The sequence below is a fragment of the Phasianus colchicus genome, chromosome 5, assembly GCF_987193195.1.
Source record: "Phasianus colchicus chromosome 5, bPhaCol1.hap1.1, whole genome shotgun sequence".
Classification (NCBI taxonomy): Eukaryota; Metazoa; Chordata; class Aves; order Galliformes; family Phasianidae; genus Phasianus; species Phasianus colchicus.
In genome coordinates, this window is record NC_143440.1 from 7,961,260 (window position 1) to 7,973,502 (window position 12,243).

The 12,243-nt window shown below is 63.6% G+C and overlaps 3 protein-coding genes across 3 annotated transcripts; all 3 read left to right on the plus strand.

The window, feature by feature from the left end:
- The first annotated feature begins 370 nt into the window (after window positions 1–370).
- Window positions 371–7,237, plus strand: CLCF1 (cardiotrophin like cytokine factor 1). Its single transcript, XM_090141993.1, has 3 exons — window positions 371–820; window positions 5,419–5,585; window positions 6,746–7,237. The coding sequence occupies exons 1-3, from the start codon at window positions 793–795 to the stop codon at window positions 7,235–7,237; spliced, it is 687 nt and encodes a 228-aa protein (XP_089998119.1). The 5' UTR covers window positions 371–792.
- A 2,013-nt stretch (window positions 7,238–9,250) lies between these two features.
- GLYATL3 (glycine-N-acyltransferase like 3) lies at window positions 9,251–11,048 on the plus strand. Its single transcript, XM_090140376.1, has 5 exons — window positions 9,251–9,371; window positions 9,552–9,659; window positions 9,729–9,849; window positions 10,004–10,124; window positions 10,587–11,048. The coding sequence occupies exons 1-5, from the start codon at window positions 9,294–9,296 to the stop codon at window positions 11,005–11,007; spliced, it is 849 nt and encodes a 282-aa protein (XP_089996502.1). The 5' UTR covers window positions 9,251–9,293; the 3' UTR covers window positions 11,008–11,048.
- A 135-nt stretch (window positions 11,049–11,183) lies between these two features.
- On the plus strand, window positions 11,184–12,163 carry POLD4 (DNA polymerase delta 4, accessory subunit). The gene is made up of 4 exons (XM_031614154.2): window positions 11,184–11,439; window positions 11,518–11,791; window positions 11,870–11,981; window positions 12,051–12,163. Exons 2-4 carry the CDS (start codon window positions 11,521–11,523, stop codon window positions 12,073–12,075), a joined length of 408 nt encoding a protein of 135 aa, XP_031470014.1. The 5' UTR covers window positions 11,184–11,439; window positions 11,518–11,520; the 3' UTR covers window positions 12,076–12,163.
- Window positions 12,164–12,243: the final 80 nt, after the last annotated feature.

Below are 12,243 nucleotides of genomic sequence, written 5' to 3' on the forward strand. Positions count from 1 at the left end.
CCCTATGGATTTCCGAGCAGGTAGGAAGCAGCCCCCCACCCGCCACCCTGTTCTGCTCCCCATCGCGGCCACTAACAAAAGGCAAGAGGCAGCCAGCACCTGGGGGCTGATGTGGAGAGGGAGTCGCTCCCCCCCCCCCATCCCCTTTACCGCAGACCCCCAGTACTTGGGCTTTGCTCCCTGCCTTGGGGGAGCCTGCTGTGGCCACAGCCTCCCCAGCATGCCTGGGGAGCCCTGGGGGAGTCTCGGGGAGAGGGAGGGGAATGAATGGAGCCCGTTCTTGTGTCCAATTGCATCAAATACATTCTTGAAAGCAACCTGGTTCTGCTTAACACTTGAATTTCGAGAGAGAGGAAAAAAAAAAAAAAAGAAAAAAAGAAAAAAAAAAAAAGGAGGGGAGGAAAAAAAAAAGAAAAAAAAGAGAGGCAGCAGCTTGGAGAGAGGGTGTATGCAAGCTCGCGTTTTTTTTATTCTTGCATTCCTGGACACCAATCAAAAGAGCAAATCAAGGGAGGTGGAAGGGGGAAAGGCAGCAAGCAGGGGAGCCGGAGCGTGGTGCGAACCGTGCACACACTCACACACCAAAAACACGCAGCCCAGACTGCTTCTGCCACCTAACACTCAAGCAAACACAAACCAAAACAAATAGGGAGAGAGGAAAAAAAAACCAAAGGAGAGCCGGGGCAGAGTGGAGCAGCAACCTCGTCTGTGTGTCCATCGGTGCGGGGCTGAGCGCTGCAGCAGCACATTGCTGGGCTCCCCACGCCTGCAGACCCGCGCCCTGACTCTACTATGCTAAATGTGGCTGGGGAGCCCCCAGGTAAGAGCGGGGCTATGGGGTGGGGGTCCGCCGCGCCGACTGCTGCCGACTGTAACTCCATTTGATTCAAACGTCCGTCTGGCTTTGGGATTGATTTAAGGCTTTTCCCCCCCTCTGCTCTCGGGGGTTTTTTTTTTTTTTTTTTTTTTTTTTCTCCTTTCTCTTGTTGCCTCTTTTCCATGCATGTTTGTGATTACCGGGCAGGGAAACGCTGCTTAGCATGGAGAATTAAAACCTGAGACTGACAGACGAGAGGAAAAAGGAAAGTCCCCAAGCTTGGGTTTTACTCGTGGGGCAGGCGGGCACCGCAGAGGGCAGTACCCAGTGGGATGTGGTGGCCGCTTTCAGGGTGCCAGGAAATCCCCCCCTCTGCGGAGCTCCACCAGAAGGCTTTGTTACCCTGGGGCCATGGGGAGCCAAGGGCAACGGGGCTGCCGGGCACGGAAAGGACGGGGAAAAAGTTGGAAAACAACCCTTAAAAGGTCAGACTGTGGGCGCTGGTGGCCCTGGGGCTGGAGACACGAGGCCGAGGCCACGTTTTGTTCTGGCTCCTATGGAGCTGGAGCCATTCGGGGGGAGCTGGAAAAGCGGGGCTGGTAGCCGGGGGTCTCCCGATTCTCCCTGATCCTGGCCCGACATCGTGGAGGTGGTGGCAAACCAGTGGCACCGGGAGGCTGCTTGCTGTGGCCTGTGCTCACAGCACGGCCGGCGGCACCAAGAGTTGCTGCCACGGTTGAGGCCGAGAGCAGCCCAGTGACAGCCCGGAGACACGGCTCAGGGCTGCCGTGCTGCTGCCGGGAAGCGGTGTCCCTGCGCCTCGTTAGCAGGCGGCGTGAGGGCACGGTCCTACACACATCTGGGCTGCATTAGCCCCAGCCCGCCAGCAGCCTCCGAAGGGAAATGCAGAGGGCTCTGCTTACAGGATTGCGCCGGGGAAGATTTATGCCCTGCTAAGTGGCACGGTGCACCATAAATCACCCCCTGCCCTGTGCCCACCTGCCTCGAGCCACAAGAGTGAGCCCGACTCCGCAGCCCCTTGGGTGCCCACGCAGTGCCAATGGACGCTTCCCAGTGGGGATGTGGAGGTATGCCTGTGCTGGCACATCTGGGATGTCCAGCATGCCAGTCCTGCCAGCTCCAGATACCCCTGGTGATGGGTATGCACCCCTACCTGGCACTGCTGGGGCACGTGTGGCTGGCACGGATCACGGGGCTCCTACCGGAGCCACCGGCCCTGCCTTTGCCAGTGTCCCCTTGGCACAGGGTGCTGGAGGAAGCTGGCAGCGATGGCAGCATGTCCAGAGGTGGCAGGGGATGGGAGGTGGCATGGGGCTCTCTGTTGCCACACCGGGACTATCTGCCTGCATCCTTAACGGTGACCCCATGCACCTCGTGCTGCCCGCAGGGGAGCCCCCGGTCCCCCCGCTCTTGGCCCCCGCAAGCTGTTTCCGCTGCAGGCCGGAGAGGGGCCAGGCTGCCTTTGGCGCTGCGCTGTCCCTGGCTCTGCTGCCGCTCCCAGCACAGCTCCACAGCCCTCGGCGCTGCTGGGGACACGGGAGGGGTTTGGGCGTCTGCGGTGCCAGCAGGGACACTGGGTGCCTGTTGGGGGTATGGGGTGCCGGTGGCTCTGGGTGCCGGTGGGCCGCATAGGGCTCTGCTGCCGTTGGTGCTGCTGGGATCCAGGTGGGCGCCAGCCGAGGTGTGGGATCTGGTCAGGATTAGGGGCTGAGCCCCCATCTCCGGCAGGAGGGGGGTGACACAGTGCCGCGGGCTGGGGCCAGATGGGAAATCCAGGCCCCGCTAATTATGGCCTCGCTGGAGTCTCCCATGCACGGATGCATTTATAAACACACGGAGGAGACAGGATGTAAACATTCAGTGTGAGCTGCGAGTACATGCATGGCCAGGGGGGTGTGGAGCCGGTCTCCCCCTGCACCCCTGTGCTCCTGCACACTTCTTGGCCACCATCAGGGATGTGGCTTCGCTCTCAGTAAGGCAGCGGGGCGGGGGCAAGGCACAGAGCCCTGGGGCTGCGGTTGGTCTGGGGGCCCCCCCTGCTCCCCACTTGCATCGAGGGGTGTCGAAGCACAGTGAGGGCAGGATGCGTGCCTCTCTCCTGCCAGCACCTGGGGACTGCAGGGTGCAGGTGTTGCTGTCAGCGCCATCCTCACGAAGGCACGTGGGGAGAGCCACACTGGGGGCAGCCGAGGCCACTGCCATTGTCTGCTTCATCTCCGCTCCTCAGCGCCGTGCTCACGCTGGGACATCCCAGCTCCATTCCACCTCACAGTACAGGGCTCTGTTGTCCCTTGGCCTCTAGCCCATCAGATAGAGCTGCTCCCTGGATTCAGGGGGCAGGGGTCCCCTTTCCCCAGCCCACACTCTGCTTTGCTCAGTGCTTTTGGGAAAGCGGCGCCTGTGGCTTGTGGTTACGCCTGACCCCAGCAGCTTGCTGCCCACTGCGTGCCCGGGGAACAGCTCAGCGTGCACAATGGCAGCAGTCGCTCATGGGGGGTCTGCTTGGCGGCGGGGGGGCTCACAGCTCTGCACTGTTCCGCGCCTCCAAGGCCACCCACGGGTGACGTTCCCTGCTGTGACGCACAGGGGTACTGTCGGATGAGCTGTCCTGCTGACGCTGTTGTTGGCCCCCTCAGTGTCCGGCACGTGTGCATGGGGTGACGTGCGCTGCCAGGGTGGCCACCTCAGCTCTCCACCTGCCCCAGAGCTGCCCTGTGCTTTGCTTACGTGGGCTGGGAGCATCCTGGCCCTGCTCCAGGGGCGGTTTTGAAACCCTTGGGCTCTTCCTCTTGACATCACTGGGATCCAGCTGTGCTGGTCTCCTCCTTCCCTCTGGCACAGAGGCCACGCGGCCGCTGCCTTGCGCTGGTGCTGAGTCATTTTCCACCCGAGATGGGCAGGGGAGTGTGACTGTGCCACTATGGGAACCATTTGGGGCCGTGAGGCCACCGCTGAGCGAGCAGGGCTGCGCCACGGTCAGGTCATTGCCACCACCACGGCTGCAGATTCCTACCGTTGCCCAGCTCTGGTTATCCACGCCCCAGTGCCCGCATCCTCATCAATGCCTGGGAGCTACCAGCTCTGTCTTCTTCCCTGTCCCAGCCCCCCCAGCTCTGTTTGCCTTGGCCACGCGGTGCCTGGGGCCGGGTGTAAATCCCACTCTGGAAACCCGAGCTGGTGGTGGGTGAGGGTCCGGCCAGCCCTGCTGCGCCGCACGGGGCTGTGAGTGCCTGTGCCGGGCTTGGACGCGCCGGGGCCGAGCCAAAGCAAACACCCGGGGGCGGGTGAGTCAGCGCCACGCGGCCCCCCTGCTGCCCGTAGCCCACGCTCACACGCTCACTCGCACGCACACAGCAGCGCACACCACGCTCACCATACCGGGACCCGTGGATCGGTCATGCACTGGCAGCTCCGCATGGCACAGCCACAGGCACGGAGTGGCACCCGTGCGTGGTCACCAATGTGCGTGCTGCCATGCGCACGGCGTGGCACATCATGACTGGGACGTCCTGCATGGTGTGCACTGCTCCATGGTGTTTCCATACACGCCGTGCCACGTGTGTGTGATGCGCATTACACTGTGTGCATTGCGTGCCCGCGGGGCATCGTGCACCACTGTGAGCCTGGTGCTGGGTGGGCAAAGCCGGGACGCGTGCCACGCGCTGGAGCTGGTGCTGCCGCAGCCGGGATGTCCCCACGGGCCCACGTGCGTCACCAGGGCTTGGCTGCTCCTCACTTCCCAAGCCTCCCAGCAGCAATTGACGGGGAGTGGTGACGCACGAGGGCACTGCAGGGCTCCCAGCCGCCCTCGCCTCCCTGGGGAGCCCACTGCAGGCTGTGCCGTGCCGAGCTGAGGTCTTCCCAGCAGAGGCCTCAGTAAAGGTTGCTCCATGCCCGGCTGCCTTGAGCCCTGACTGGCCCCTGGCTCCCAGCAGGGCAGGGATGGGGATAGGGACGAGGATGGGATGTGCTGCTTCAGCCCTGCAGGGCGCCCAGCATGCTGTGCTTAGGAAAGCAACCAAGCCTGCTTCGGCATTGGTGGTAGGTGACTCGGCGTTCCCAAATATAACCCGGGCGTCCCGGCGGGAGCACAGCAAGCAGCACTCACTTGAGACCATATAAAGGATTGTTTCTGCAGCCCATGGTCGGCAGTGCACAGAGTAGAGGCCATGCCGGATGGGCACGGTGGCATTGGTGGGGCTGACATGGTGTCCCTGAGGCCCCTGCTGCACTGCTCCTTGTTTCCTGTGTTGGGTGCTGAGCACTGCCACTCCATGCCCAGCCCTTCCCTGCCTCAGTTTCCCCATATGCAGGGTGGTGATGAGCAAACTGGCAGCACAGAGTCCTGAGGTCCCAGCAGTGCTGTGCCGGAGCCCAAGGGCAGAGCAGCCCCATGGGTCCCTGTCACCACATGGGTGGGAGGTGCTGTGGGCAAACCCAGGGTCTCCACCCCCTGGGGGGCCAGGGGATGTGGGGTGGGCAGCGGAGTGTTACTGGAGCACTGCTGCATCCTCAGTGCCATCGGGTGCCCCAGGTCCCCTTGCCAGGAGGATCCTCTCTGAGGTGCCTTGTCCCCACAGGAGACTCTTGGGGGATCTTTGCCTTTCTGTGTGCCGCACTCTGCAATCTGCCAACGGTGCCCGCGCTGAACGGCACGGAGGAGCTGGGTGCCGGCCAGTCCATCCAGAAGACCTACGACCTGACCCGCTACCTGGAACACCAGCTCCGCACCCTTGCCGGCACTTATGTGAGTAGCTCACCACTGCCCCTTCCCTTAAACTGCTCGTCCCCCCCAGCCTGGGGAGGTTCCAGCATCCCCAGGGCATGGCACTGGGATGTAGATGAGAGTACACCTGTATGCACGAGACTGCGTGTTTCCACCCATGCTGGAGGCCAAGGAAATGCCTCATCAGACAAGGGCAGTGGCCAGGGGAGCCTCCCTGTGCCGGAGGCCCTGGACTCTGGTCCAGGAACATCTTCACACCCCTTGCTCCCCCCCCTCCACCCCACCCAGCTCTCCTTGCCTGCCAGTGGCACCAGCCCAGGTGGAGGTTTCGCTGTCTCTGCCCTGATGTGCCCCCCCCTTGCTGCTGATGATCATGCTGTGGGAATGGTGAACGTGGAATTGCTGTCTCCACATTGCTGGTGAGCTCTGGCTGAGCTCCCCTGGGTGCCTCATCTGCCTGGAGGCAGAGGGCAGGTGGGAGATGTGGGTGCAGACACCTGGAATATGGGCGCATGGAAGACTGGGGACCTCCATGGTGCTCAGGGAACTTGGAGACATGGAAGCCAGGGGCACGATGGGGACAAGGTGACATGGTGGGTGTGTCTGGGTAGGGGATGTGGATATGGAAACTTGGGATGTGGGGGCACATGGAGAATGTGTGGACATGGTGGGCATGGCGCTGAGGGACATGATGGCAGGGGAATGTGGAAACTAGGGGTAAGATGGGGACAGGGAGACATGGTGGGCTGGTGGGCATGTCCAGGTAGGAGACACGAAGTTCTGGGATGTGAGGTGTATCATGTGCAGGGAGACATGGGGACTGGGGGCATGAAGGTCGTGGAGATCTGGAACGTTCTGTAAAGGAGAATGCGGTGTGCAGGGGAATATGGAGACAGGAGAGGTATCGGGCACCTGTACCTGGGGAACATGGAGACCTGGGATGTGGACACCTGTGGTTGCGCACAGGGAGAACTGGGGACATGGAGGGCACGGAGACCTGGGCCGTGATGGGCAGCGGGATCTGAGACTGGAGACGCAGTGGCACGGAGACTTGAGACGTGGTGTGCAGGGGGATGCAGAGAGCTGGGGTGTATTGGGCATTGGGCGGAGAGACTTGAGGTGTGTGTGACACGGGTGCCAGGGACACGTCGGCCCCCTGACGACTCCTCCCCTCCTTGCAGCTGAACTACCTGGGCCCGCCCTTCAATGAGCCCGACTTCAACCCCCCGCGGCTGGCGCGGGCTGAGCGGGTGCCCAGCGCCACGGTGGACTTGGACCTGTGGCGGGGCCTGACGGACAATGCGCGCCTGGCAGCCAACTACCGCGCCTACAGCCGCCTGCTGAAGTACCTGCGCGGCCTGGACGGCCAGGTGGGCACAGTGGAGCTGCGCCATCGCCTCGGCCACTTCTGCTCCAGCCTGCAGGGCCTGGTGCTCAGCATCGCCGGCGTCATGTCTTCCCTGGGCTACCCGCTGCCTGCTGGCCCCGCCGGACCCCCGCCCTCCTCTGGCACCCCTGCAGCCCCCAACGACTTTCTGAAGAAGATGGATGACTTCTGGCTGCTGAAGGAGCTGCAGACGTGGCTGTGGCGCTCGGCCAAGGACTTCAACCGCCTCAAGAAGAAGGTGCCTCCAGCCGTGGTCACGCTACGCATCGAGGCCAGGGGCCTCTGAAGGCCCCCGCCCTACTGAGGGGATCCCCACAGCAGTGGCCGCATCGTGTCACCGCCTGGCCGTCGTGGATGGGGATCGCTTTAGTGCCACCGAAGCCACCATCACCGCTTGGCCTTAACGGATGGGGATCCTGACCCCAGAGTGCTACCAAAGTCACCGCACATATTCCTCGCCACCTCACTGTGCCTTGAGAGATGGAGTTCCTGATCCCAAAATGCCACCAAAGCCACTCCAAGTCCCCGCCGTCACCACTGTGTGTTTAGGGACAGGTCCCCTCATCGTAAAGTGACACCAAAGCCACTCCACGTCCCCACTGTCGCCACTGATTTAACAGATAGGGCTCCAGACTCTGAAGTACCGCCAAAGCCACCCCACGCCCCTTCTATCCCCAGAGTGTCATCAAAGCCACCCCACATCCCCAGCATCACCGCTGTTCATTAAGGGACAGGTCTTCTGATCCCAAAGTGCCACCAAAGCCTTCCCACATCACCACTGTGCCTTAACAGATGGTCCTTCTGTCCCAAAGGGCCATCAAAACCACCCCACATATACACCATCATATTGCCGTGCCTTGACAGATGGGATTCCCGATACCAAAGTGCCACTGAAGCCACTGCATGTCCCCACCATCACCTCTAGGTCTTAAGAGATGGGGATCTTGATCTCAAAGTGCCACCGAAGCCACCCAGCATCACCACTGTGCCTTAATAGATGGGGCTCCTGACCACAAAATCCTAAGGGACAGGGCTCCCAGACCCCACAGACCTCCCCGCATCACCCACAGTACCTTAAGGGACGGGCACTCAGCCCCAGAGAGCCACCACGGTGTCCCATCATCCTGCCCTGCCTCGGGGGACGGCCTCCTGCCCCCAAGCGCAGCCGATGCCGCCCTGCTACCACCTTGCAGTGCACTGACACAAGGGGCGGTGACACCGTGGTGTCCCCGTGGCCGCGCTGTGCCACCCGCTCCCCTGTAGGGCCGGGAGCCGCGTTCTCCTGCCCTGCCCCACGGCAGCAGTAAGCCCCGCTTAGCCATGAACGGACCAAACCCTGCATAGGAATAGGCCCCGCCCCCAGCGCAGTAAGCCCCGCCCACCCACCGCGAGCACAGCTGGGTGCCCGAAGCTCCGCCCCCCGTCACCACCGTTGCCTAGCAAACCGCAAGCCCCGCCCACTTGGCCCTGGGGGGCGGGGCTTGTTCTGGGGGCGGGGCCGGGGCAGAGCCCCAGGGCCACCGTCTCGGTGCGTCTATGCGTGTTTATTTATTGGAGATGTTATTTATTAGGGTATTTATTGCAGAAGATCTATTCTTGTATTAACAAATAAAAGCCTTTCTCCAGTGCCTCTGCCCCCTGCCCCGTGCCTCCCGGCAGAGGGGCCCCGAGGAGCTGCCCATAGGGGCACGGCTGAGTGGGTCCTGCCGTGCCTCCAGTCAGCACCGCCACCTCCGTGCCCCACGGCCCCGTTGAGGATGGGGGATGGTGGCAGCACCCATAGCAGCCTGCCACGTGCCAGGGTGGAGGTAGGGGGGCAAGACACCCGGGGTAGGACCGGGCACCAACGTGCCATGTAGACAGGGATGAGATTGGAGGCCACTGTGCCAACCCAGGGATGGCGGCGTGGACCAACGTGCCACCAAGGTATGGGACTCGGACCCCTGTCCCACCTGGTGGTGATGGGACTGGTGACCCCCATGGCAACCAGAGCTCAGTTCATGGCCAACCCCCCCACGTCCCTGTCGCCATCAGAGCAGGGCTATGGGCATCCCCATCAACATACAGTGGGGGCATGGGAACCCCCAGGTCCCTGTCACCACATTGAGGTGACGCTGAGGATATGTGAAGCAGCAGGGTGCCACGTGCCCTGCGCCCGGCGGGATGGACCCTGCCCATCACCACCCCTCTGGCCAAGGGGCACTCACCCACCCATGACGGCCACTGGCAGCCTCGAGACACATCACATCACCGCCTGCCCACAGCCACAAGGTGAGTAACGGCAATGGGGATGGGGATGGGGTGCTCGGGTGTCCCCTCACTGTTGGCTCCCTGGCAGGGCCATGCAGATCCTGACGTGCCCGGCCCATTTGCAGCGTCTGGAGGCTGCCCTGCGCAGCAGCCTGCCTCGTTCCCTGCCGGTGAGCCACTCACAGCCGCCCCTCCACCATGGGGGTCGTGGGCCACCCCGTTCCCTCCCTGACACCCCCGGGGCACACAATGCCGGGCCATTCCCGAGCACCGTGAGCCTGCCCCAGCCGACCCCAACCTGCCTGAGCTCTGCCACCCGCTCAAGGGCAGCCCGTCTTCGGGCTTTGCAGGTGTACGGGGCCGTGCTGAACATCAACCGTGGCAACCCTGGGGACTTCGAGGTGGCAGTGGATGCCTGGCCCAACTTCAGTGCTGTGCTGGCGCGGCACAGAGGAGAGGTAGCCGGAGGGGATGTGGGGAGGAGGGGGCCGTGCCCACGCTGGGGGGCTCAGCATCCCGCCCCACAGGCACCGCTGAATGACAGCTACAGGAACCTGTGCAGCGCCTTCTACCGGGATGTGGGCGCCTACCGGGCCCTGCTGGAGAGCCCGGGCTGCCTGCGCTGGGACTCCGCTTTCCACATCTTCGGTGGCTGTGGGGACAACCACGGGGACGCGGGAGGAACGAGGAGTGATGGGAGCGGGGTGGTTGTGTCAGGAACGGGTGGTGCTGGGAATGTGCAGGGCACGGAGGGCAGTGTGGGAACATGGGGGAGCGGAGCCCTTGCTGCTGCTGTCCCCAGGGCTGCAGGATGGCGTGCTGACGGTGTCTCAGGACATTGCAATGGCCAAGGGCATAGAGCTGGAGGTGACTGAGTACTACACCTACCTGCACCCTGACCCCAGCACTCTACCAGAGCCACAGTGAGCCTCAGCCCCATCTCCTTCTGTGTCTCCATCCCTGTTCTGTGTCTTCGTCTGGTTTCCATTCCAGTCCCTGTCCTATACCCCATCCCATTCCTGTCCACAAGTCATTCTTGCTCCATCCCATATATGTCCCTAAACTCATCCAGCAGCCATTCAAGCCCTGTCCCCATCTCATACCCATCCGTGCTCATGTCCTCATTCTAATGCCAATCCTAAATGTAACTAATGGTAACTCTAGCCCATCCCTGCTCCATCCCATACATGTCCCATCCCATCCCCAGACGTGGTCAGGCCCCGGTCCCATTCCAATCCATGGCCACATCCCCATCCTAACCTTAACCCTAACTGCAACCATAACCTTAACGCTAACCCATCCCATCCATGTCCCCGTCCCCACCCCCACGCACCCCCTTGCTCCCGTCCCACCCCCTCCCCATGACGCCCAACACCACCTTGCAGGCTGGACCCTGACCTGCAGCTGGGCACGCTGAGCCCGGCGCACGTGGAGCTGCTGGACTCAACGTGGCCGTACGGGGGGAACGCGTGGAGCCGGCGCTACCTGGGGGAGCTGCTGCGCCGATTCCCCTACCTATGCCTGCAGGACCCGGCCGGGGATCTCCTGTGCTGGGTGCTGAGCGATGGCTTCGCAGCGGGAGCGCACGGCTACACGGTGCCGGCCCAGCGGCGCCGCGGACTGATGCGGGCGCTGACGATCATGGCTGCCCGACGGGCGCACGGCCGCGGCTTCCCGGTGTACGGCCACACGGCCACGGGGAACCGGGGGATGCAGAGGCTGCAGGAGGATTTGGGGCACCGCCGGGTGCCGGGGCTGTGCCGCTTCGTGCTGCACAACCCTGCCCTGGCGCGGGCTGCGCCCTGAGCGCCCCCGGGGAGAAACGTGTGAATAAAAGCAAACGAACCGAAAAGACCCGCAGCGAATGAACCGACTGCAAAATAAAAAGAGAACGAGCGAAAAACAGCAACAAGCGAAGAAACACTGACAAAAAAAAAAAAAAAGAAAAAGAAAAAACGAACCAAGCGATCAAGCGTGAACGACGTAAACAACCGAAAAGGTACCAAAAGCGAAGCGCCAATGAATGACCCGACCGAATAACCGAGACAGAACGGCCAAAAAAATACAAAAAAAAAAAAGACCAACGAAAAAGATTAAAGAGAAACCACACCCCCCCCCAAGGCAAAAACACCCGGAGCAAAACCGAAACCGAACCGCCCCGCTCGCTGCCCACGGGACGACAGCGGCGGGAGGACGGCCGGGCGGCGCTGCCGGAGGGGGACGGGAGAGCGGCGCGGGGTGAGCGGGGGTGAACGCGGGGCCGGGGGGGGGAGCGGGGAGCCGTGCGGGGCTGAAGCCGCCGCCGCCGCCTCGCAGGGCATGGAGCGCGCAGGGCGGATCACCGACAGCTTCCCGCGGCGGCACCGCGCGCAGACACGCGCCGACGGCAAAGAGCGGAGCGCGGCGCGGCGGCGGCGCGGCGGAGACGGGCGCCACCGGGGGGTCCCGCCGACCCCGCCCCCGCCGGCCACCCCCCGCCCCGCGCCGGAGGACGGCCGGGACCCCTCCGCCCCGCCACGCGAGGCCCCGCCAGAGCTGCTGGAGATGCTACGGCAGTTCGACCTGGCCTGGGAGTACGGGCCGTGCACCGGTGAGCCGCCGCGCCCCGACCCCCCCCCAGCCCGGCCCTCGTCCCGTCCCCGCCGCTCACGGCCGCTCCCCCCCGCAGGCATCACCCGGCTGCAGCGCTGGGAGCGGGCGCGGGCGCTGGGGCTCAGCCCGCCGGCCACGATCCGCGACGCCCTGCTGGAGCACCGCGACGACCCCGCGGTCACGTACAGGTGGGAGCGGGACGGGAGCGGGGCGGGAGCGGGGCGGGGCGGCGGGCTGACCGTGCGCTGTGCCCGCAGCCTGTGGCACGAGTACGGTCTGTGAGCGGACGGCGAGACGGCGGCTCTGCTCTGCTACGGCGCCGCGGTCCCGGCACGCCGCCGCTGGCTGAATAAAGCGGTGAGTGCGTTAACTGCGTTAATTGCTCGGGCCGAGCCCGGCGCACGGTTCCCACGGCAACCGGGAAGGCGCCCGCCCGCGTCGCTCGTAAGA